This window comes from Balearica regulorum, chromosome W, assembly GCF_011004875.1.
Source record: "Balearica regulorum gibbericeps isolate bBalReg1 chromosome W, bBalReg1.pri, whole genome shotgun sequence".
Classification (NCBI taxonomy): domain Eukaryota; kingdom Metazoa; phylum Chordata; class Aves; order Gruiformes; family Gruidae; genus Balearica; species Balearica regulorum.
In genome coordinates, this window is record NC_046219.1 from 21,241,544 (window position 1) to 21,267,189 (window position 25,646).

At 44.2% G+C, this 25,646-nt stretch overlaps 1 protein-coding gene and 1 long non-coding RNA gene across 4 annotated transcripts in view; one reads left to right on the forward strand and one right to left on the reverse strand.

Moving 5' to 3' along the window:
* LOC142599173 (ubiquilin-1-like) overlaps positions 1-18,447 on the reverse strand; it is a 41,330-nt gene extending 22,883 nt beyond the window's left edge. For 2 of the 3 annotated variants that reach the window (XM_075738991.1, XM_075738990.1), the window contains exon 1: positions 18,164-18,437. In XM_075738991.1, coding sequence (XP_075595106.1) covers positions 18,164-18,322 — 159 coding nt within the window. In that variant the 5' untranslated portion in view covers positions 18,323-18,437. Of the gene's footprint in view, positions 1-18,163 lie in introns of all 3 variants that reach the window. The other variant, XM_075738989.1, reaches the window with a different exon arrangement.
* Positions 1-25,646, forward strand: part of LOC142599253 (uncharacterized) — a 256,694-nt gene that overhangs the window by 99,397 nt on the left and 131,651 nt on the right. The gene's annotated exons all lie outside the window — the stretch shown is intronic.

Below are 25,646 nucleotides of genomic sequence, written 5' to 3' on the forward strand. Positions count from 1 at the left end.
CCCATACTAGCTACTATGTAGAAATTTCATAGAACCATAGAATGGTTTGGGTTGGAAGGGACCTCAAAAATCATCCAGTTCCAAACCCCCTGCCACGGGCAGGGACTCCCTCCACTACACCAGGTTGCCCAAAGCCTCATCCAACCCGGCCTTAAACACTTCCAGGGAGGGGGCATCCACAACCTCTCTGGGCAACCTGTTCCAGTGCCTCAACACTCTCACAGTAAAGAATTGCTTTCTAACATCTAACCTAGATCTACCCTCCTTCAGCTTAAACCCATTACCCCTTGTCCTGTCACTACACTCCCTGATAAACAGTCCCTCCCCATCTTGCCTGTAGGCCCCCTTCAGGTACTGGTAAGCCACAATTAGATCTCCCCAGAGCCTTCTTTTCTCCAGGCTGAACAATCCCAACTCTCTCAGCCTGAGAGAGTTTAACTCCATTTAACTCTATCCTAGCCAAAACCAGTACAAATACACATTCCATTGCAACATAAAACCAGCAGAAATCCTGATAATTTGGTACAAAGTAAATGCATAATAATAAAGAACTTCCATACTGTGCCAGACCAAAGAGTAATGACATTTATCCAGACTCATTTACTATCATATTTTCCACAATATGTTGTTACAGCAAATTCCAGAACTTTGTTGTCTTCAGAATGCTGATGCAGCAATATAATCAACATTGTTTACTTTATCCTAAACCTAGTTACACATTTTTAGAAGCAGCTATTTATCCATGCGGTTAAGGAAACAAGACACTTATAGAGCTTAACCACACAGTATCTAATATTGCCAGTATGCAGGTAATCAAAAGCATATACACCAGTATGCAGGTAATCAAAGCATATACACTTCCCTTTCTCTGCTAACATGCAGCCATGGTAATTAGATGATCTGTAAAAAGAACACTACAGTAAGAAATTAGTACAATGGCCTGTGTACCAGGATCACAAAAGAACTCCTACAATAACGAATGTGTATGATCCAAATGTGCAAGGGATCTCTTTCCAGCCAGCATAAGATGACTATTATGAATATCAAGCCACAGTTTTGTCTAACTGAAGCATATCTACATTAAAAGACCAACAGAGCTGCAAAATATGTGTCAGGTCTCATCAACAGCATCACTTGCATTCAGTACAACCTCAAGACTTCTGAATGAGAACGTATGAACCAAACCAGCCCTTCTGTTTGATGTTTCATCCACAACAGAAGACCATATAAAACCTAGGTTATCATCTAACATATTTTGCAAATGAGTCTCCTGATTACTGTTAACAAAGATACCATCAATAACAGATTAGTACATCTACAGCACACTTTGCTGAGGCAGAGCTTAGAGAATCATTTATGTATCTGTCCAAAAGAATCCTGAAAACTATTTTCAATACAAATGTGGGGATTTTTGTTTTAAATTGTCAGTATCTAACATGTTGCTTCTAAAAAGAGAAAATATCAGAAGATTAATACAATTCAGTCTTTATTATCATCCAATCGCTGCCAATACTGGAAGATTAGCCCTAGGCTGAAGTTCGACACAAATCACTACTGGTTGTATTGCAAAATAAAGTTGGGGAGGGTGGAAGAGAAGACCTTTTACCACCCTCTGTAGGCAAGGATTCCTCTTCTTCATCTCTCACTGTTAATTGTAACTAAACTGCAAGACCTTTCCCCCATAGCAAATGGCAAAAAAAAAAAGGAAAAAAAAAATTTCTTTAAATTCAAACAATGAAAGGACAAGAGTAATGACTAACAATTGTACTCTTATTTCCACAGGTCTTATCTGTGTATGTTTCACGGGACTCCACCACTCTTAACAAAGAGTTGAGGGAATGAGGTGGTCCAGTGCCATGGTAATGAAAACAGCATAAACTCTGGAAACTGTTAGATATGAGCAGTAAAGACAACTAGCTCAATTTTCTTTACCCTAAATGGAACTTGAAGTGTAAACCCAGTAGACATCATCTCAGTGTCTCAAATTAAACGTATGCAACTGACAGCAAATGAAGGAAGGTGTATTGGGTTTGCATGGCAAGGTTTTGGTAGTGGGAGGGGGCTACAGGGGTGGCTTCTGTGAGAAGCTGCTAGAAGCTTCCCCTGTGTCCAATAGAGCCAATGCCAGCCGGCTCCAAGACGGACCCGCCGCTGGCCAAGGCCAAGCCAATCAGCGCCTCTGTGATAACATATTTAAGAAGAAAAAAAACAGTTAGAGAGAGCTTTTGCAGCTGGAGAGAGGAGTCAGATGATGTAAGAAACTCTGCAGACACCAAGGTCAGTGCAGAAGGAGGGGGAGGAGGTGCTCCAGGCGCCGGAGCAGAGATCCCTCTGCAGCCCGTGGTGAAGACCATGGTGAAGCAGGCTGTCCCCCTGCAGCAGCCCATGGAGGAAGGATGAGGGGGTGTAGAGATTCCACCTGCAGCCCATGGAGGACCCCACGCCGGAGCAGGTGGAGGCACCTGAAGGAGGCTGTGACCCTGTGGGAAGCCCGTGCTGGAGCAAGTTCCTGGCAGGACCTGTGGACCCGTGGAGAGAGAAGCCCACACCAGAGCAGGTTTGCTGGCAGGACTTGTGACCCTGTGGGGGACCAACGCTGGAGCAGTCTGCTCCTGAAGGTCTGCACCCCGTGGGAGACACCCACGCTGGAGCAGTTTGTGAAGGTCTGCACCCCGTGGAGGAGACTCACGTTGGAGAAGTTCGTGGAGGACTGTCTCCTGTGAGAAGGACTCCATGCTGGAGCAGGGGAACGATGAGAGGAGTCCTCCCCCTGAGGAGGAAGAAGTGGCAGAGACAACGTGTGATGAACTGACCATTCCCCATCCCCCTGTGCTGCTGAAGGGGGGAGGAGGTTGAAGCCAGGAGTGAAGTTGAGCCCAGGAAGATGGGAGGGGTGGGGGGAGGTGTTTTAAGATTTGGTTTTATTTCTCATTCCTCTACTCTGTTTTGCTTAGTAATAAATTAGATGAATTCCCTCTCTACGTTCAGTCTGTTTTGCTCGTGACGATAATTAGAGAATGATCTCTCCCTGTCCTTATCTCGATCCACAAGCCTTTTGTTATACCTTTTCTCCCCTGTCTAGTGAACGAGGGGAGTGGTAGAGCGACTCTGGTGGGCACCTGGCCTCCAGCCAGAGTCAACCCACCACAGAAGGGAAAGGAAACAATGGGAACTCATAAGGCAGTTGTAAGAAAAGAATCTTTGGAGTAGTTAAATCTGCAATTTGTACAACTGAACTTGATAACACTACCAGTAAATTAGAGATAATGCTTTATAATAGTTTGGCACTTAGGGAAACCAAAAGCAGGAAACGTTCAAAGTCTTGTCAGCTGGCTGGGAATGATGAACATTTCCATCTAATTCTCCTACTGCACTAACTCTTCCCTTTTTATTAATATGTAGATAGTACAAACAATGGTTTTACAGATTCACAGATTGGTAGGGGTTGGAAGAGACCTCTGGAAATCATCTAGTCCAACCCCCCTGCTAAAGAAGGATCACCTAGAGCAGGTTGCACAGGATCGTGTCCAGGTGGGTTTTGAATATCTCCAGAGAAGGAGACTCCACAACCTCTCTGGGCAACCTGTTCCAGTGCTCGGTCACCCTCAAAGTGAAGAAGGTTTTCCTCATGTTCAGATGGAACTTCCTGTGTTCCAGCTTGTGCCCATTGCCCCTTGTCCTGTCACTGGGCACCACAGAGAAGACTCTGGCCCCTTCCTCTAGACATCCACCCTTTAGATATTTATAAGCATTGATAAGATCCCCTCTCAGTCTTCTCTTCTCCAGGCTAAACAGACCCAGCTCTCTCAGCCTTTCCTCATAAGAGACATGCTCCAGTCCCCTCATCATCTTTGTAGCCCTCCGCTGGACTCTCTCCAGTAGTTCCCTTTCTTGAACTGGGGACCCCAGAACTGGACACAGTACTCCAGATGTGGCCTCACCAGGGCAGAGTAGAGGGGGAGGATAACCTCCCTCGATCTGCTGGCCACATTCTTCTTAATGCACCCCAGGATACCATTAGCCTTCTTGGCCACAAGGACACATTGCTGGCTCATGGAGAGCTTCCTGTCCACCAGGACTCCCAGGTCTTTCTCTGCAGTGCTGCTTCCCAGCAGGTCAATCCCTAGCCTGTACTGGTGCATGGGGTTATTCCTCCCTAGGTGGAGGACTCTACAATTGCCCTTGTTGAATTTCATTAGGTTCCTCTCCGCCCAATTCTCTAGTCTGTCCAGGTCTCGCTGAATGGCAGCACAGCCTTCTGGTGTATCAGCCACTCCTCCCAGCTTAGTATCATCAGCAAATTTGCTGAGGGTACACTCTGTCCCCTTGTCCAGGTCATTGATAAATATGTTGAATAGGATCAGACCAAGCACTGACCCTTGGGGCACACCACTAGATACAGGCCTCAGGTTTTAGCCAATTTGTTTTACTGTTCAAAAATTCAAGCTTGACTTGTTTGCAATAGTACTAGCCATTACAATATCACAAATGTGTTCAGTTTTATACAAACATAAAAAAAGGCTTGAAGTTGTAGAAAAGTAATGTTTCTCCATACCTAGCACCTAACATGTTCACAGAAACTAGTTGACTGTACTGCTCTAGTAACTGAATAACAATAATGTAAAAAGTTATATCCATTTTAGACATAATAGTTAGGGGCATCAGTGGGAAGAAAACATGGGAGCATTAAGACAGAAACACAAGATTATCATGTAGATGGAAAGAGGCCTAGTTTCCCTAAGAAAGAAAAAAAAAAAAAAGCAGCATTAACTAAAGTGAATGAATTCACAGTCACAGCCTCCTTAAAAGCATAAAAACTTGTCAATTTGACATGAATTAGAGCAGATCTGAAGCTAGTCTTAAAGTGCCTTGCCCACATTACCATTTCACCTTAAGTTAACGTCTTTCTATTAAGGACTTCCCCCCCGCTCCCTTTTTTTTTTTAATTTTTGGTATTGGGAGGGGTGGGTTTTTTAAGGACAGGAAAAGTATAGTTTTCTTACCCTGAGAATGTTTTTAGCAGCACTCTACCACTTCTTGTTTACAGTCTCAATGATTTCCGTGCCAAATATCCTCAAATTCATAGAATCATAGAATCTTTAAGGTTGGAAAAGACCTCTTAAGATCAAGTCCAACCATCAACCCAACACCACCATGCCTACTAAACCATGTCCCAAAGTGCCATGTCTACACGTTTTTGGAACACCTCCAGGGATGGTGACTCCACCACCTCTCTGGGAAGCCTGTTCCAATGCCTGACCACTCTTTCAGTGAAGAAATTTCTCCTAATATGCAATCTAAACCTCTCCTGGCACAACTTGAGGCCATTTCCTCTTGTCCTTTCGCTAGTCACTTGGGAAAAGAGACCAACACCCACCTCACTACAGCCTCCTTTCAGGTAGCTGTAGAGAGCAATAAAGTCTCCTCTCAGCCTCCTCTTCTCCAGGCTAAACAACCCCAGTTCCCTCAGCCACTCCTCATAAGACTTGTGCTCCAGACCCTTCACCAGCTTCATTGCCCTTCTCTGGACACATTCCAGCACCACAATGTCCTTCTTGTAGTGAGGGGCCCAAAAGTGAACACAGTATTCAAGGTGCAGCCTCACCAGAGCCGAGTACAGGGGCACAATCACTTCCCTACTCCTGCTGGCCACACTATTCCTGATACAAGCCAGGATGCTGTTGGCCTTCTTGGCCACCTGGGCACACTGCTGGCTCATGTTCAGCCGGCTGTCAACCAGCACACCAAGGTCCTTTTCCGCTGGGCAGCTTTCCAGCCACTCTTCCCCAAGCCTGTAGCATTGCATGGGGTTGCTGTGACCCACGTGCAGGACCCAGCACTTAGCCTTGTTAAACCTCATACAGTTGGCCTCGGCCCATTGATCCAGCGTGTTCAGGTCCCTCTGCAGAGCCTTCCTACCCTCGAGCAGATCGACACTCCAGCCCAATTTGGTGTCGTCTGCAAACTTCCTGAGGGTACACTCAATCCCCTCATCCAGATCATTGGTAAAGATATTAAACAAGACTGGCCCCAAGACTGAGCCCTGGGGAACACCACCTTGTGACCGGCCGCCAACTGGATTTAACTTCGTTCACCACAACTCTCTGGGCTTGGACTTCCAGCCAGTTTGTTACCCAGTGAAGAGTGGACCTAAGCTATGAGCCGCCAGCTTCTCTAGGAGAATGCTGTGGGAGAGAGTGTCAAAGGCTTTAGTAAAGTCCAGGTAGATAACATCCACAGCCTTTCCCTCATCCACTTGGCAGGTCACCTGGTCATAGAAGGAGATCAGATTCGTTAAGCAGGCCCTGCCTTTCATGAACCCATGCTGGCTGGGCCTGATCCCCTAGTTGTCCTGCACCTGCCTGGTGAGCACACTCAAGATGATCTGCTCCATAATCTTCCCTGGTACCGAGGTCAGGCTGACAGGCCTGTAGTTCCCCAGATCCTCTTTCGGGCCCTTCTTGTAGATGGACGTCACATTGGCAAGCCTCCAGTCGTCTGGGACCTCCCCTGTTAACCAGGACTGCTGATGAATGATGGAGAGGGGCTTGGCAAGCTCCTCTGCCAGCTCCCTCAGCACTGTCAGGTGGATCCCATCCGGCCCCATAGACTTGTGAGTGTCCAAGTGGCATAGCAGGTCATTAACTGCTTCCTCCTGGATCATGGGGGGTTTGTTCTGCTCCCTGTCCCTGTCTTCCAGCTCAGGGGGCTGAATGCCCTGGGGACAACTGGTCTGACTATTAAAGACTGAGGCAAAGAAGGCATTAAGTACCTCAGCCCTTTCCCCATCCTTGGTGGCAATGTTCCCCCCCCAGCATCCAATAAAGGATGGAGATTCTCCTTGGCTCTCTTTTTGTTGTTAATGGATTTGTAAAAACATTTCTTGTTATCCCTTACAACAGTGGCCAGATTGATTTCTAGCTGGGCTTTTGCCCTTCTAATTTTCCCTCTGCGTGACCTAACGAGATCCCTGTATTCTTCTTGAGTTGCCTGCCCCTTCTTCCAAGAGTGGTAAACTCTCCTTTTTTTCCTGAGTCCCAGCCAAAGCTCCCTGTTCAGCCAGGCCAGTCGTCTTCCCTGCTGGTTTGTCTTACAGTACATGGGGACAGCCTGCTCCTGTGCCTTTAAGACTTCCTTCTTGAAGAATGCCCAGCCTTCCTGGACCCCTTTGCCCTTCAGGACTGTCTCCCAAGGGACTCTCTCAACCAGTGTCCCGAGCAGGCCAAGGTCTGCCCTCTGGAAGTCCATGGTAGTGGTTTTGCTGACCCCTCTCCTTACTTTGCCAAGAATCAAAAACTCTTATCATTTCATGGTCGCTAAGCCCAAGACGACCTCCGACCACCACATCTCTCACCGGTCCTTCTCTGTTTGTAAACAGCAGGTCAAGTGAGGCACCTCCCCTGGTAGGCTCACTTACCAGCTGTGTCAGGAAGTTATCTTCCACACACTCCAGGAACCTCCTGGACTGTTTCCTCTCTGCTGTGTTGGATTTCCAGCAGACGTCTGGTAAGTTGAAGTCCCCCACGAGAACAAGGGCTAGCGATTGTGAGACTTCTGCCAGCCGCTTGTAGAATGCTTCGTCTACCTCTTCATCCTGGTTGGATGGTCTGTAACAGACTCCCAGCAGGATATATCTGCCTTGTTGGCCTTCCCCCTCATCCTTACCCATAAGCACTCGACCTTATCATCACAGTCGTCGAGCTCTATACAATCGAAACACTCCCTAACATACAGAACCACCCCACTGCCCCTCCTTCCTTGCCTATCCCTTCTGAAGCGCTTATAGCCATCCATTGCAGCACTCCAGTCATGAGAGTCATCCCACCATGTTTCTGTGATGGCGACTAAGTCATAGCTGTTTGTTGCCCATGCTGTGTGCATTGGTGTAGATGCACTTGAGCTGGGCTTTCAATTTCACCCCCAACATTGGCATGCCACCCCTAGGCTCCCCTCTAGTGAGCCTGGTTATATCCCCTTCTCCCTTCAAACCTAGTTTAAAGCCCTCTCAATGAGCCCTGCCGACTCACGAGCGAGAATCCTTTTCCCCTTTTGAGATAGCTGAACTCCATCTGTCACCAGCAGGCCTGGTGCTATGTAAACCTCCTAATGATCAAAAAAACCAAAACTCCACCAATGGCACCAGCCTCTGAGCCACATGTTTATCAGGTGAGCTTTCCTGTTCCTTTCAGTATTCTTCCCTGCCACTGACGGGATGGAGAAAAACACTACCTGTGCTCCTGATCCTTCAACCAATCGCCCCAGTGCCCTGAAGTCCCTTTTGATCACTTTTGGACTTCTCTCTGCAACCTCATCACTGCTAACCTGCATAGCCAACAGCAGGTAATAATCAGAGGGCCATACCAGACCAGGCAGTTTCCTGGTAACGTCTCTAACCCGGGCCCCAGGGAGGCAGCAGACTTCCCTGTGGGATGGGTCTGGTCGGCATATTGGGCCCTCTGTTCCTCTCAGAAGGGAATCGCCCATGACAATTAACCTTCTTTTTTTCTTAACAGAGGCAGTCATAATGCGCAGGGCTGACTGACTCACCCTAGGCAACCCCCTGGATGGGCCTTCACCTACATTCTCATTTGCCTGGCCCTCCAGTTCCAGAGCCCCATATCTGTTGTGTAAGGGTAACTGGGAAGGTGAGGGGGGCCGGGAGAGGATTCACCTGTTGCCTCCAGCAGGGACCTGTTTCCATTCCCCCCCATCTCTAAGGTCTCTTCCTCCTGCTTGGTGGCAAGAGGGTAGGGGATCCTCTGCTTCTTGTGGAGCCTCCATCGGCCTCAGGGATGGTAGGGTGTGACTCCACCAATCTATCTCCCTCTCATGCTCCCCGATACTCCTTAATCTTTCCACTTCCTCTTTCAGCTCTGCTACCAGGCTGAGCAGATCATCCACCTGGTCGCACTGAAAATAGCTGTTGTCTCTGCTGCCCTCTGGTCCCAGTAACAGGCTCATGCACTCCCTGCAGCCAGAGACCTGGACAGCTGTATGTTTGCGTGGGACCTCTGTCTGGGTCGCCACATTCCTTCTGGCAATAGCTTTCAGGCAAGTGGAAACCATAGCTGGTCCTCTCCTGGGAGGGCGATGACCACTAGTTGAGTTGCCCTTTAGAACCAGGACAGGGACTACACACTACCTTCACGCCCTGCCTGCATGAACTGCTGTGCCACGCCCTTCTGACACACCATGTCCTGTTTGCCCACCCTGTTCGCCACGTTCCTGGTCACTTGCGCTCCCCTGGGGGCTGCTCTCATTCACATGATCTTAAAACCCAATACTCTTAACAACAGAACTCTGCTCTTTTGTTCCACAGTAACAGAAGAGAACAGGCTCCACAAGTCAAGTTAGAACTTATTACACCTGTTCAACTTGACTGCCTCTGAAGATTTCTGACATGCATAGGTGATGCAGTCTGTTGATGCACAGTTTGGGGGGGGGGGGGGGAAGCAAAGAGAATCCAACTTGCACTCCTAGCTAAGCTAATTCTAGTAAACATTTTGTCACTGAACAAAGCCAATGTCTTTGTATACACATGAAGTAGAACAGCTGACTAAGGAGATGCTTCTGTACAGTCACTTTGCAGAGCAGATCCATACTTTAAACATTGGTTGGAAGGGACCTACAACAATCATCTAGTCCAACTGCCTGACCACTTCAGGGCTGACCAGAAGTTAAAGCATGTTATTAAGGGCATTGTCCAAATGCCTTTTAAACACTGACAGGCATGGGGCATCGACCACCTCTCTAGGAAGCCTGTTCCAGTGTTTGACCACCCTCTCAGTAAAGAAGTGTTTCCTAATGTCAATTCTGAACCTCCTCAGGGAGCTGTGGAGAGTAACGAGGTCACCCCTCAGCCTCCTTTACTCCAAACGGGACAAACCCAGAGTCCTTAGCCACTCCTCATAGGTCATGTCTTCCAGTTAGTTAACATTAACTTATTAACATCTGATAAGTTGGCCCAGGAAGGTCCCATTTAAAAAAAAAAAAAAAAGTTATCCTAGGTAAAGTAGAAAATCTTAAAACCCAAATTGTCATCTTTTGATTTGTTATCACTATATAAGGATTCAAAAGCTTTTTGCTGACAAAGTATGCCATCAAAAGCAGCAACTATAGTAGCATTAATGCCCATTCACATGACAAAGTGCTGTGAAAGAAAACAAAAATAAGAAAAATACTCTCCCAATTCCTCTCAAACTTGGTTTGACACATTTAAAAAAAAAAATTACATTAACAGTCCTAAAGAGACCTCAAGGAATTAAACATCCAACTCCCACTGAAAATCAATGTAAAACAGGCTCCTAAAACTGTGACTGCTTTCAAAATATCTAGATGACAATAAAAAAAAGCAACAAAATTGCTGATTCTTCCCAAACCAAACTCTGTTTTGAACACAGGATAGGACTTTTGACACTGCCTCTGATCAGAGGGCTGTGTGAGCAGATGAAGCACAGCTAGAAAGCTTACCCAAATAAGGCTTCTATAGAAGCCTTTTCAGTCTGTCATGACTTGGCAGAGAGTTACTATCTTCTTGTGCCTAGAAGTTAGCCCTTACCAATTATCCATGCTAGTTATACAATCAAATTGCTTCCTCAAATCTCCACAATCAAACCATATCTATAAAAAAGTTATTTCAAGAAACAAATTCCCATTCTTGATGAGTTTACCTCAGTTTTTTTTTTCTGGACTACTTGCTTTGCAGTGCTATCTAGTAGAAAAAGAACTCGTGTTCTAGCCAGTTCTATTCCTTCCAGACAACCTTCAGCAAACCACTCCAGTCCTCTATACTTTGACTTAGGAGGAGGGATTAGGAACACTTCCTTTCTCTGTAAAAGCACTTACCAAACTACAGATGGAAACAGAGTAAGTCTGATCTGGAACAATTCACGTAGACTGGAAAGGGATATAAAAAGGATTATGGGTAAATAGTGATTCTTGCATTAGAGTTGTGTTATGCTAACCTACAGTATGGGGTTTGCGTGGCAAGGTTTTGGTAATGAGGTGGGGGGGGAGGGAGCTGCAGGGGTGGCTTCTGTGAGAAGATGCCAGAAGCTTCCCCCATGTCTGATAGAGCCAGTGCCAGACAGCTCCCAGACAGACCCGCCGCTGGCCAAAGCTGAGCCAATCACTGATGGTGGTAGCACCTCTGTGATAACATATTTAAGGAGGGGTTAAAAACTGCTGCACAACAGCAGCGGGAAGAGAGAGGAGTGAGAACATGTGAGAGAAACAACTCTGCAGACACCAAGGTCACTGAAGAAGGAGAGGGAGGAGGTGCACTAGGGGCTGGAGCAGAGATTCCCCTGCAGCCCGTGGAGAAGACCATTCACAGGTTGTCCCCCTGCAACCCATGGAGGTCCACAGCAGAGCACATATCCATCTGCAGCCCATGGAGGACCCCATGTCAGAGCAGGTGGATGTGCCTGAAGGAAGCTGTGACCCTGTGGAGAGCCCACGCTGGAGCAGGTTTGCTGGCAGGACCTGTGTCCCTGCAGGGGACCCACGCTGGAGCAGTCTGTTCCTGAAGGACTGCACCCTGTGGAAAAGGCCCATGCTGGAGGAGTTCATGAAGAGCTGCAGCCCCAAAGAAGGATCCACATTGGAAAAATTCATGGAGGACTGTATCCTGTGGGTGGGACCCCATGCTAGAGCAGGGGAAGAGCATAAGGAGGAAGGAGGAGCAGAGACAATGTGTGATGAACTGACCGCAACCCCCATTCCCCATGCCCCTGTGCTGGTCAGGGAAGGAGGTAGAGAATTTGGGAATGAAGTTGAGCCTGGGAAGAAGGGAGGGGTGGGGGAAAGTGTTTTAAGTTTTTTTCCTATTTCTCATTATCCTACTCTGATTTGATTGGTAATAAATTAAATTAATTTTCCCCAAGTCCAGTCTGTTTTGCCCCCATGGTAATTGCTGAGTGATCTCCCTGTCCTTATCTTGACCCATGAGTCTCTTGTTATATTTTCTCTCTCCTGTCCAGTTGAGGAGGGGGAGTGATAGAGCAGCTTGGTGAGCACCTGGCATCCAGCCAAGATTAACCCACCACACCTACCCTTATACTGAAACATCAAAGTGAAACTCACTGTGGATAAAAGTATCTGCAAACAAAGAGACTTTAGAGTATGATTTAAATAGGTATTAATATATTATTATATCTGCCAGTCAGAAAACATTTGCCAAGTACCTTGGTTAGATAGATGCATCTTGAAAATATCAGTTAAGTCAATATACTTTCTTCTAAAGATTTCTATGCTATGAAACAGCAAATTACCATTGTTCTAAAACACTTTTAATAGTTTCTTGAAAAAATAAAATTACGTAAGTGCTGAATAGTTAATCAAACAGGGTTTCTTTATTTCAAAGAAATGTGAATAATCAGAGCATATTACAAGGCTGACTCCATAAACAGTCACACAGATGTATCAATGATATGCTTCAGTGCACCGAGACATAAAATGGTGAGAAAAACAATGCTTTAACTTTGGTGCTAAACAATTCATGCACTCAAGTTCCTTTAGTGCCAACAGAAAGTTAGATCGTAATACTGAAAAAGAACAACAGATTGGACTACATTAGTTCCAATCTCTTTTGGTTGTACCATTCAATAATCCCTGGACTACAGAGAAGACAGAACTGGTTATGTTAAAAGAACTGAAATTAAGCTGTCTTTATGAAATAAAGCATTATAAGAAATATTAAAATCATACAAAAGTTAGGAAAGATGTTCCACTATCAAATCACCCCATGCTCCCCTTAACATGTACATGTGATCTTTATATGCCAAACATGGCCACCTTGTGATTGTGAAAACCAGGCACAGATCTGAAACACTGGATTTAAAGTTTCAACAATAATATTTAATCAAATTTTAAACAGAGAATACAACTCTAACCAGATCTCCATTCGTCAATGAACAGAGTCCCAACATAAGGTATACATTTATACATATAGTTTATTAGGTGAGTTTATTTATAATTCAGTGTAGTACAGAAAGCACAATTTTCAGGTATATAGTTAGTTTAAAAATATACTACACTGATAATAATAATCTATTACTACTGAAAACGATATTCCTCACTGAAAAAAATGTTGACATTAAATAAAAAAAGGAAAATAAGAATTTAAACTGTTTTCTACAGTTATATGAACTAAACTTGATTTCACTAACTTTTCCAAACAGACATTACCCTGAAATTTTCAGATAATCATAGGACTGACAATAATTGTCTACAAGAACTGCAGGCTTTTAAAATTAATAGCTCACATTTGCTATACTCAAATGCTATTTGCTTTATATTTTTAATTATTAGGCTATGTTATTCTCTAAGAGTTATAGTGTTCACAAAATGCATAATCTGATATCTTAAAGTCTGCATACACGCTGGTGGATAGTAACTCTGAATCAATTACAATAAGATATTGAACTTTGCCAATGTTGTTATGTTGGCATTCCAAGAATGCCTACAGGGTAAACAGACTAAATTAAGAAAGTAACACTGCTTTTAATATAACTGGTTCCAACATCTCATCACTCAAAGATAATAAGTCATTCACTAAGAAGAGACAGCAATGCACAAGTCATCTGTAACATGACTGCTTACTCTCTGCGTATATGAGTTTTACCAAAACACACTGTTAAGTCAAGCCCACAGAACCCACAAATTAAAACAAAGGAAAAAAAAAAATTAAAGACAAACAGAGCTAACTGAGCTAAAGTCTTCTGTGTATTTGGATTTCAAATCAGCAGGCTTATAGGCATTCATCTTTGTACAAAGACTTCCATTCATGGTAGGTAAAGCAGTGTATGGGCCTACAAGTTCAGTATCATACCAAGTCAAGAAAGCAAATATTTGGTCCTTGTCCTAATCCTGAGCAAAGCTGTGCTCAGCATAATCAAGTAAGATCCATGGAAAATAAAAACAGATGGGTGACAATCAACTGACCTCCCAGAGCAGTTTGATACTTGAGGATTATTTTCCATTCTAACCTACCTAATGCCTGTTCTAGAGGCACAACATAGGATCATGAATAACAAACGCTACATTACTGAAATCTTCTACCATACGAAAAGCTTCCTCAACTTTGAATGGTTGCAAACCTGACAGAATCATAGAATGGTTTGGGTTGGAAGGGACCTCAAAGATCATCTAGTTCCAACCCCCCTGCCATAGGCAGGGACACCTTCCACCACACCAGGCTGCACAAAGCCTCATCCAACCTGGACTTAAACACTTCCAGGGATGGGGCCTCCCTCCACAACCTCTCTGGGCAACCTGTTCCAGTGCCTCAACACTCTCACAGTAAAGAATTGCTTCCTAAATATCTAATCTAAATCGACCCTCCTTCAGCTTAAACCCATTACCCCTTGTCCTGTCACTACACTCCCTGATAAACAGTCCCTCCCCATCTTGCCTGTAGGCCCCCTTCAGGTACTGGTAAGCCGCAATTAGATCTCCCCAGAGCCTTCTCTTCTCCCGGCTGAACAATCCCAACTCTCTCAGCCTGTCCTCATAGGAGAGGTGCTCCAGCCCTCTGATCAGATTCATGGCCCTCCTCTGGACTCTCTCCAACAGCTCCATGTCTCTCCTGTACTGGGGCCCCCAGAGCTGGATGCAGTACTCCAGGTGGGGTCTCACAAGAGCAGAGTAGAGGGGCAGGATCACCTCCCTCGACCTGCTGGTCATGCTGTTTTTCATGCGGCCCAGGACACAGTTGGCTTTCTGGGCTGCAAGGGCACGCTGCCGGCTCATGTTGAGCTTCTCATCAATCAATACCCCCAAGTCCTTCTCCTCAGGGCTGCTTTCAATCCATTCCTCGCCCAGCCTATAGTCGTGCTTGGGATTGCACCGACCCACATGCAGGACCTTGCACTTGGCCTTGGTGAACTTCATGCAGTTCGCACGGGCCCACCTCTCCAGCCTTTCCAGGTCCCTCTGGATGGCATCCCTTCCCTCCAGCATGTCGACCACACCACACAGCTTGGTGTCGTCGGCAAACTTGCTGAGGGTGCACTCGATCCCACTGTCCACGTTGCCAACAAAGATGTTGAACAGTGCCGGTCCCAGTACCGACCCCCGAGGAATGCCACTCATCACTGGTCTCCACTTGGACATGGAGCCGTTGACCACAACTCCTTGACTGCGACTATCCAGCCAATTCCTTATCCACCGAGTGGTCCATCCATTGAATCCATGTCTCTCCAATTTAGACACTGTGGGACTGTGTCAAATGCTTTGCACAAGTCCAGGTAGATGACGTCAGTTGCCCTTCCCTTATCCACCAACAATGTAACCCCATCATAGAAGGCCACCAAATTTGTCAGGCACGATTTGCCCTTGGTGAAGCCGTGCTGGCTGTCACCAATCACCTCCTTATCTTCCATGTGCCTGAGCATAGTCTCCAGGAGGGTCTGCTCCATGATCTTGCCAGGCACAGAGGTGAGACTGACTGGCCTGTAGTTCCCTGGGTCTTCCTTTTTTCCCTTTTTAAAAATGGGGGTTATGTTTCCCTTCTTCCAGTCAGTGGGAACTTCGCCAGACTGCCAGGACTTCTCGAATATGATGGAGGGTGGCCTGGCCACTTCATCTGCCAGTTTCCTCAAGACCCACAGATCCATCTCCTCAGGTCCCATGGACTTGTGCACCTTCAGGTTCCTTAGATATTCTCGAACCTGATCTTCTCCTACAGTGGGCGGTTCTGCATTCTCCCAGTCCCTGCCTTCTGTGACCTGGGCAGTGTGGCTCAAGCACTTGCCAGTGAAGACTGAGGCAAAGAAGTCATTGAGGACCTCAGCCTTCTCCATATCCTGGGTAACCATTTCATTCCAGAGGGGGCCCACATTTTCCCTCATCCTCCTTTTATCACTGACATACCTATAGAAGCTTTTCTTGTTGCCCTTGATGTCCCTGGCCAGATTTAATTCTATCGGGGCTTTAGCTTTCCTAACCTGATCCCTGGCTGCTCGGACAGTTTCTCTGTATTCCTCCCAGGCTACCTGCCCTTGCTTCCACCCTCTGTAGGCTTCCTTTTTGTGTTTGACTTTGTCCAGGAGCTCCTTGTTCATCCATGCAGGCCTCGGTGTTTTTGCCTGACTTCCTCTTTGTTGGGATGCATCACTCCTGAGCTTGGAGGAGCAACATAAAATATACTTTGTGTAGCCCTAAATTTAGCCCAATTCAAAAGTTAGTCACTAAGTCATAATATTAGTTACAGGAACACACAGCAAAATAAAAGCTATTCAGCTGTAGGAGTTTACACACACACCCCCAAAAAAATAGGGTGGACATTGTCAGCTTGGCTATGCCAACAGAACAACCCACTTGCTGAACCCAGATGCATTTGAATAGATGCTCAATTTGTTTATTTGAGGCTAACCTATTTCTAGAGCCAGCCCTGAAAATATCACATCTATTGATATGCTAATATATCGTTATGCTATATAATGCTTATTATTAACAACAACTTATTTTGACAGTTTAAGAAAAAACAGTCAATATTAGTCACACTACAGTCTTGCATTTTTTTTTTTGTGCTAGCTGTAACTTTGTCCAGGAATCAAAGCAAATGGTGGACCCACAGGGGCAGCAGCAGTCTTACTTCACAGGAAGATTCAAATGCAAATCTCATCAGCTCAAATGGATACCAAGACAATATTTAAACTTTAAAGATATCTATAGATAATTAAGACATTTTAAAGCAATATGTTCTATTAATCACTCAATTTTTTATTATTGTTTTCAATATAATTTTATGGGTTTGTTAGCTTGTATAACTATTTCAGTTTGTAAGACAGCCATCTATTAGAAAAACCTGATATTCCCATTGGGATTCTCATTTGAAATCATGCTGTTAAAGTTAGATATATTACAAATTCACATCTTAAATGAGTTTGTTGATAATTCCTCAAGTCCCCAGTATTATTGCAATCAAACTGCTTTTCAGGGCAAATATGATCCTTAAATTAGAACCAGCATGTTTTACAAAAAACAAAATGCAACTACAAAGAATTTTACAACCAGGTAGCACAAGAGTCTGTAAAACGTATAGAGCTAGCACCCTGGCTAGAAGATCACTCAGAGCTTTTTAACTCACATTTTGCATTTCCCCTCTGAAAACACCTGTCTTCTGACTCATCAGCAACTAATGATTTAAAGATCCATTTCTATACATCAGTTACACTCTTACATGTGTAACCGGGGGTTTTTTTGTGAGGTTTACAATTACCAACTGCACAAAACAAAAAACATGATGTCAAGTTGCATACATTGAATTTCAGAGAAATTTTATAGAAAAATGAAGTTAGTTCTGAATCTCCTTCAGGGAACTTCACCTTTTTAAGTATTTTAGCATAGCAGTATCTTCATCCTTCACAAGTAGGAGAGACTGGCTTTATAGATATCTGCCTTACACTTTGACCACACCTTTCCTATGATTTGTAGCCTCCTAATCTAAACAAATTAAGTCCTGGTAAATGCTCACATGGAAGGCCTCCAAAAAACTTAAGTGCTGCAGGAAACAGTATCAGCGATTCAGTAGGTGCTACTGTTTCTCTTGAACCAAAGGCACAATAAGATACTAACTTTTATAAAAACTTAGAATAAAGACCCTAATAATTCAGAGTTATCAGATACTAGTACACTGAAGCACAGCAGAAGCTGTGCTTTATTTGTAGCGGAAGTTTTATACAGTCTAAAGACGTGGCTTTTCTAAAATTAAGAGATCTTTGCCATAGCCTACTCACTATTTCTAAAGCCAATTTTAGATCGAGATAATTATTAGCATTATAGCACTGCCACATAGGTGGCTGCATATGTTTTCTACAGTAGTAGTTAACCAGCGAGCCTCCTACTCAGCAGGGCGACCCAGAATTACGAAACGAGCTATATCCATCTCCCGGGCCAGCTCTTAGCATGGCAACAGCGAGAAGCCGCGGAGGAGACGACGCAGGCTTCTTCGCCACTCCCAACAGTCTCAGTTAGCAGCGGCCCTCCATAAGACCGGGCCAGCCCCGATACTCGCCCAACAGCGCCGAGAACAGCTCGGATAAGCAGAAGCTGCTTTGTCATCGCGAAGGGCCCTTACCCTCCAGCATGGAGGCGGAAACCACAGGCCAGGGCTCTTCCCCCTGGCTGCGCTCCCCACCCACCGCCCGCAACCCGTCACCTGCTGGATGCTGCTGGTCTCGGGCACAGCGAACTCTTCCTTCTCCTTGGGAGTCTTCACCGTGATTTTGATGATCCGCGGCTCAGCAGCAGCGAAGCCCTGAGCGGAGGGCTCAGAAGAGCTGTGGGCCCCCGCAGAGCTCTCCGCGCTCTCCGACATGGCGGGTGGGACCTGACTCGCTCCAACCACACAGTTCCAGGTAAATCCTCCGCACCGCGGCCTCGCTCCCAAAGCAGCAGACAGAAACAACCCAGCTCACGCGCGGCGCGCACTGATGACACCTCAAACCGAGGAAGTTACTAGAAAGGGGGAGCTGTCTCCCTGGGCGTGAGTTCGCCTTCGGCGCGCTTGCGCGGTAAGGATGGTAGATTGAAGATTTAAAATCTTAAAAAGAGACAGTGACAAATTGTTCCTTAAACTGCTATATGGAAGTTTTAAATTTATTTTCGAAATATAGTCAGGTGACTTCAGTACTCTGAAGTTCCAAGTAAATACATTAAAAATGTTATTATGAGTTTTACAATATTAAAGTGTTGATGTCCTACATATAATTACACTATTACTTGCATATAATATAATGCACAATGATATTGTATGAAGTAACAAAGCTTTGCCATGACCTGTATGAATTTCATGTTAAAAAGAGAGGGAGAAAAATTATACAGCTTCTGAAGCTCTGTAAAAAGAGATCATAAAATTGCCTTTTGCTTCTAGGTTACTTGTTTAGCATCAGCTAAGGGTAAAACTTAATATTGCAAATAACAACCTTTTATTACTTTAAAAATAGAATTACTATGGAAGCATTACATAGCTGGGAATCAGATTTTCCTCAAACTTGGGCAAAAAAAGGACACACAAAACCCCCATACCACCCCCCCTTGATCCATACTTAAATTTAGTATCACCAAATTAGGTCCTTTCCCAAAACATTAGTGATTTTCCTATCCATCAGATAGGAAATTACAGATTCCTATTTCTGTTTTAGTATCAAATATATGGATGGCTTCAAATTCTCAAGTCAAATGTCCTTTCTCCTTTATCCTTAAGTTAAGTTATCCTGGAAATACCTTTTCCTACAATAGTCTGATTCATCAAGTGATTTGTTGGCTTGGTCTACTATTGGGATAATTTCTCAGAAACTGTTTAAATTGGTGCAGTAAATTTTTACTAAACCAATTTAAAAACTATTAAAAGGTTTTAAAACTGGAATAGTGAAAAATGGCTAAAGCCTATCCCAAGTTTTGTCTGTCCTAGAGCTTCAATTTGTTACAGCAAAAATTATTTCAGGCATATTTAACCACTGAGCCTTTCCTTGGTCATGCTGTTTCTTTTTCCACACATTAGAACTTGACCCTATAAAGTGTTGAATTCTGATCCAGCAGAGCACTTTGACACATGCTAGTGATACATTGTCCTATTGACTGGCAGAATGAGGGCCATTATGAAATAACATTTTGCACTGCAATCAAGTAGTGATTTGAAGCAGAAATCAAACAGATCAAAGGACAAGGAGATGTTCCTCATCCATAGCTCTTAGTTTATATGCTAGCTTATGCTGACTATATAATTTTACACTGCTGTATGGTATTATTAGTTGGAGTACAGTTTGTACTGAAATAGCACAAATGCTACCTGCTTTAACTTAGTGGAGATTTACAAGCTTTCATGTTTACAAATCAGATGAGAGAATTAATCATCTGTGTTATTTACTGAGAATATCTGAGGGACAAAGAATACAAATTCATATAAAATAACAACTTGCAAAACATAAAAAGCCCTTAATTAAGCAAAGAGGAAGTTTTAATGGTAGTTTCATCATCTTAATTTTGGTACAGATAAAATGGAAAAGGGAATTTATTTGCCTATACTGAAAGTGTCAAGGTAGAAAATACCCTGAAACATGACAACATACTTATGTGTTCAAATTGAGATAGTTCAGAATACAGCTTATACACAATGCATAGAAAATGATCCAGCAAAGGATTTTGAGTTCTTACTCCTCCATAGGCTTTTTTTTGTTTTGAACAATACCTTTTCACTTGTCATTTCTTTACTCTTGGCTTTACTTTTTTTCTTCACTTCCTTCCTTCCTCCTCTGCTTTTATTTCATCAAGCCAGATAGAAATCTTGCAGAACTCTCCTTCCAGTGAAGTCTCTAAACTTCAACAGCCAGGTTGTCACCGAAATTCAGGAATAAAAGAAAAATCCTTAACACCAATTTAGCATTAAGAAGCAGGCATTTCCTTTATTGCAGCGCTGGGTGTCAGGAGGACAGTTCCTCTAATCAGGCACACCTAACGCTGGTTCTCTTGTCATATTTATACACAAATGTTACACAGATTACAAAGTGGTACACTCCCCATTACAATAACTGGTTCATATTTCTTTGCCTGGTATGCAAACTAGAACACATGCTCAGTTCCTTTCTCTGCCTCTATCTTTTGAGTAGGTGGTATAATTTGGGTAGGGGGCTCATGGGTCGGTGGTCGTGGGGACCCTGGCCCAAGTTACCTTTCCCCTAGTTTCTCAGTACTTCGGTGTTGGTAACTGTTCGCTATATGCCTCAGGAAGATAAGGATGCTCCTGGAGGCAATTAGTGTCCTCCCTTTCTGCAAAGTATGTACCTAAGGACCTTGAAGTGTCTTGTAGCTCCTCCTTTTTATCATGATGTGTAGCAGGTGCTCATTCTAAGAATCATCAGCCTTCTTCCTAAAGTAACAATGAATAGTTTCTTATCACATATAAGTAGGCCTTTGTTACAGGCCTATCTTTTTTGCTACAAGGTCAGACCGCTAATGTGAATTCTACCAGGTGCTGTAAATGTTCATTAGAAGTCATTCTGAGCATTTTTCCATATAATTTAAAATACTTTATACTCCTAATAATTCCAAATAATGTAATTTTCAAAATTGCTTCCTTTAATTGTTTCTTGTTAATAGGTATCTAAGAAGAAAATTCTGCCTTCTATCTGATAGATCTGATTTACTTCGAGTCAAGCATCTTACCAGTTTTCATTTCTGAAATGAAAAAAGGGAAAAGCCTCAGGCCATCCTGAAAAGGTATCCACCAAAACCAAAAGATATCAATAGCCATTTTGTCTGGGTAACTCAGAAAAATCAATTTTGCCAGTAATCTCCAGGGGAGTTCCCTCTCCTAGTAACCCCTGGGGGTGGCCTCCCTTGGTTAAGAGGGCTGTTTTTTAAACAGACTGGACACTTCTCTGTAACTGATTTTATAATCTTAGTCATTCGAACACTAAGTACTTGTGATTGGAGGCTGTTAATCAAAGACTCCACTCCTCAATGTGTTTGTCTATGTCTGGCCTCAGCTATTTGTGTCATTAATTGAGGGGGCACAATAACCTGCTCATTGGGGGTTATCAGCCACCCTTCTGGATTTTCTGTTGCTTTTAAATGCAATGCCAATTTACGGTCTACTTCACTGTAAAAAGGCTTAGTCCCTGGTAGCTGTATCCTTCTATCTGGGATTAGTGCTAGAATACCTTGTGCAACCTCCTTGGCAGTGCAATCTGCCAAACGATTTCCTATATTAACATTGGATTGCCCAAACTGGTGTGCCCGACAGTGCATTATAGCAATCTCTTCTGGTTCCTGGACAGCTTGGAGAAGTCGTAAAATTTCTTCTTTGTGTCTAATAGAAGATCCTTGTGCTGACAGCAATCCTCTTTCTTTCCAAATGGCTCCGTGAGCGTGCACCATACCAAAGGCATATTTGGAGTCTGTCCATATATTTACCCGTTTACCTTTAGCTACTCTCAAGGCCTGACGTAATGCAATCAGTTCTGCTTTCTGTGCCGACATGTCGATGGGTAGCACCTTGGCCTCCACAACTTCTGTAGTTGTAACAGCAGCATACCCAGCCCTTCGTTTCCCATCCTGTACAAAACTGCTACCATCTGTAAACAGCTCCAAATCAGGGTTAGTCAAAGGTTCGTCATGCAGATCTGAGCGACTGGAATAGACTTGTTCAATTGTTTGCAGACAGTCGTGGCTCAAAGATTCCTCACTTTCCTCATTCAAGGTTAAAAACATAGCCGGATTGACAGCAGAGGTGACTTTGAGCTCTACATCATCTTGTTCTAGTAGTACCACCTGATATTTAAGCATTCTGCTGGGGGATAACCAATGTCCCCCCTTTTGTTCTAGAACTGTGGTAACCATATGGGGTGCATATACAATTGCCCCATAGTTAATTTCCTGGCTTACGGTGATCGCTACAGCTCACAAACATCCCGGCCATCCCTTACTTATGGGGTCCAGTTGCTTAGAGAAGTACCCGACCGGTCTTTTCCAGTCCCCAATCTTCTGGGCCAATACTCCCAAAGCGAGATGTTGCCTTTCATATACAAGTAGTTTGAAGGGCTTAGATAAGTCCGGCAGCCCTAGGGCAGGCACCATCATCAAAGCTTTTTTTTTTTTCCAGACTCTGAAAGGCCTGCCTGCATTCAGGGTTCCAAGGCAGGTATTCTCCCTGTGCCTCCTTCAAGATGTCGTAAAGAGGTCTTACCAGCACTCCATAGTTAGATATCCACAGACGACACCATCCGGCCGTTCCCAGGAAAGCCCTCAGATCTCTTGCTGTCTTGGGTTCTGGGATCTGACAAATGGCCCCTTTCCGATCTGTTCCCAATCTCTGCTGACCCTGTAAAATCTCAAATCCCAGGTAAGTGACCATTGGTTTTGCAATCTGTGCCGCCTTCTTGGACACTTTGTATCCTCCTTGTCCTGAGAAGTTTAACAGGCTTATAGTCATTTGTATACGCTCCTCCCGGGTTTCTGCTGCTAATAGGATATCATCCACATATTGCAGCATAACTCCTCCAGGATGGTCTCTTCTCCATATTTTGAATTCTTTAGCTAACGGGTTTCCAAAGATTGTTGGACTCTTTTTGAATCCTTGAGGCAACACAGTCCAGGTTAGTTGAGTTTTTCATCCAGTGGTTGGGCTTTACCATTCAAAGGCAAAAATAGCCTGACTATGTTTTTGGAGAGGTATGCAAAAGAAGGCATCCTTTTAAATCTAGGACTGTGAACCCTTCATGTTTATCTTTGATAAGTAAGTAATGTATAGGGGTTTGCCACCACCGGGTGAATGTCCTGCACAATTTGGTTCACAGCTCGTAAATCTTGAATTAACCTATATTCGTCACCCCCTGGCTTTTTAATGAGTAAGACTGGAGTGTTAAATTCTGATTCGCATTATATGAGCAACCCATATTCTATAAAGTTGAGTATTAACTTTTCCTTTTTGGCCTCTCTCTTCAATGGGTATTGTTTTTGTCTTACCGGATTTGTTCAGGATAATTCTTACTGGTTCCACTCTTCTGGATCTACCTGGGACCCCACTAGCCCATATCAAAGGTATCACTGCATTCTCCACCTCCTTGGGAATTCCTTCGTTAGTCTTAGGTTGTTCCTGCAACATAAAAACTCTTGCCTCAATGGCTTTAGATTCAGGGATTAATAATTTAACTTCCTGTCCTGGTTCTGGCAAGGATAGAGTTAATTTCACAAGGAGCCAGGACAGGTGAGCCAAGCTGGCCGGGGGCTATTCCATACCATGTGATGTCATGCTCACCATAAAAGGGGGCTAGTCAGGCAGGGGCGGGTTTGGTGTGGCTGCCAGGGCCCTCCAGTCCCTCATCAGTCATTGATCCGGTAAATTGTTTTCTGTTATCACCCATTGTTACTATCTGTTATCAGTACTGTTGTTGATTGTTTCCCTCTCCCTTGCTGTCCCAGTAAACTGTCCTTACCCCAACCCTCGAGGCTTTGCCTTTGTTTTCCCATTCTCCTCCCCATCCCGCGGGGGGAGGGGTGAGCGGTGAGCTAGCGGTGTGGGTGTGCGTGTGCGTGGCACTCAGCTGCCAGCTGGGCCTAAACCACATCAGTCCCGCACCCTGTTCCGCTTTCCCTGTGGCACTCACAATGTTTACTGTATCATTGCTCAATTTTCTGATTGTTTTCTTTAATTGTTTCTTGTTAATAGGTATCTAAGAAGAAAATTCTGCCTTCTATCTGATAGATCTGATTTACTTCAAGTCAAGCATCTTACCAGCTTTCATTTCACCTAATTCCCAGCTCTGACTAGACATCTCCAGTTTGTGATTTTTTTTCCATAGGTAGTTAATTTAATCAAATGTAGTCACTTAAATTTGAAAAAAAAAAACCACCAAACCCACAAACCAAAACAAAAACCCACACCCCACAAACAAATGAAAATGAACTTGCAGTGACCAGAGAATATTTTGCATCCAAATCAAAATACTGGCTCAAGCCAAGTTGAACCAAATTGAGAATATCAGTAAAAGGTTTTGAACCAGTTTAGCTAAACTCAGTTTAAAGCTATACCTTAAGTTAAAATTATGCAATTCTGAGTTTAGACAAGGCCTCAGGTGGTATAATTACATTAATACTTACAACCAAGATCTCCAAAGTTTTGCTATAAATTAGACATAACATTCCTTATATTTCTGAACATTAAAACTAGAAGATAATACATTCACCTTTCATGTTTTTCATGCATAGGGGAAGAAAGAAAAAAAAGTATTAACTTCTACTTTCATATGTCCAAAAGGAAAAAAGAAAAAAAAAAAGGCAAAAAAAAGAGCGCCACACAAGATGTGTATTAAGTTTCCCTTCCCATTCCTGAGTTGAAGTTAGGACTCTAAAACAAGAGTCAATTAAAAAGGTTAAATTGAAAATGCTGCATGCTGAAACGTAACTGGATAGCCAACAGCTATCTTCTACTGTTGTTATGGGGCTCACTTTGTGAATACCCTGCCTTTAATATAGCAAACCACAGGAATAATGCTTTGCTAGAACCAGAGTGCAACATCCTTGTTGCATCCTTGCATCCTTGTCAAACCACCACAAAGGCATAATCTTTATTTGCTGAGTCTTCCTATATATGTTGCTACATACACAATTGTGGTGGGTTGACCCTGGCTGAGGGCCAGGTGCCCACCAGAGCCGCTCTATCACTCCCCTCCTTCTCTAGACAGGGGAGAAAAAGTACAATGAAAAAAAAACTTATGGGTCGAGATAAGGACAGGGAGAGATCATTCTCTAATTATCATCACGAGCAAAACAGACCGAACTTAGAGAGGGAATTCATCTTATTTATTACTAAGCAAAACAGAGTAGAGGAATGAGAAATAAAGCCAAATCTTAAAACACCTCCCCCCACCCCTCCCATCTTCCCAGGCTCAACTTCACTCCCAGCTTCAACCTCCGCCCCCCCCAGCGGCACAGGGGGACGGGGAGTGGGGGTTACAGTCAGTTCCTCACGCGGTGTTTCTGCCGCTTCTTCATCCTCAGGGGGAGGACTCATCGTTCCCCTGCTCCAGCGTGGGGTCCCTCTCACGGGAGACAGTCCTTCACGGCCTTCTCCAACGTGAGTCTCCTCCACAGGGTGCAGACCTTCAGGAGCAAACTGCTCCAGCGTGGGTCCCCCACAGGGG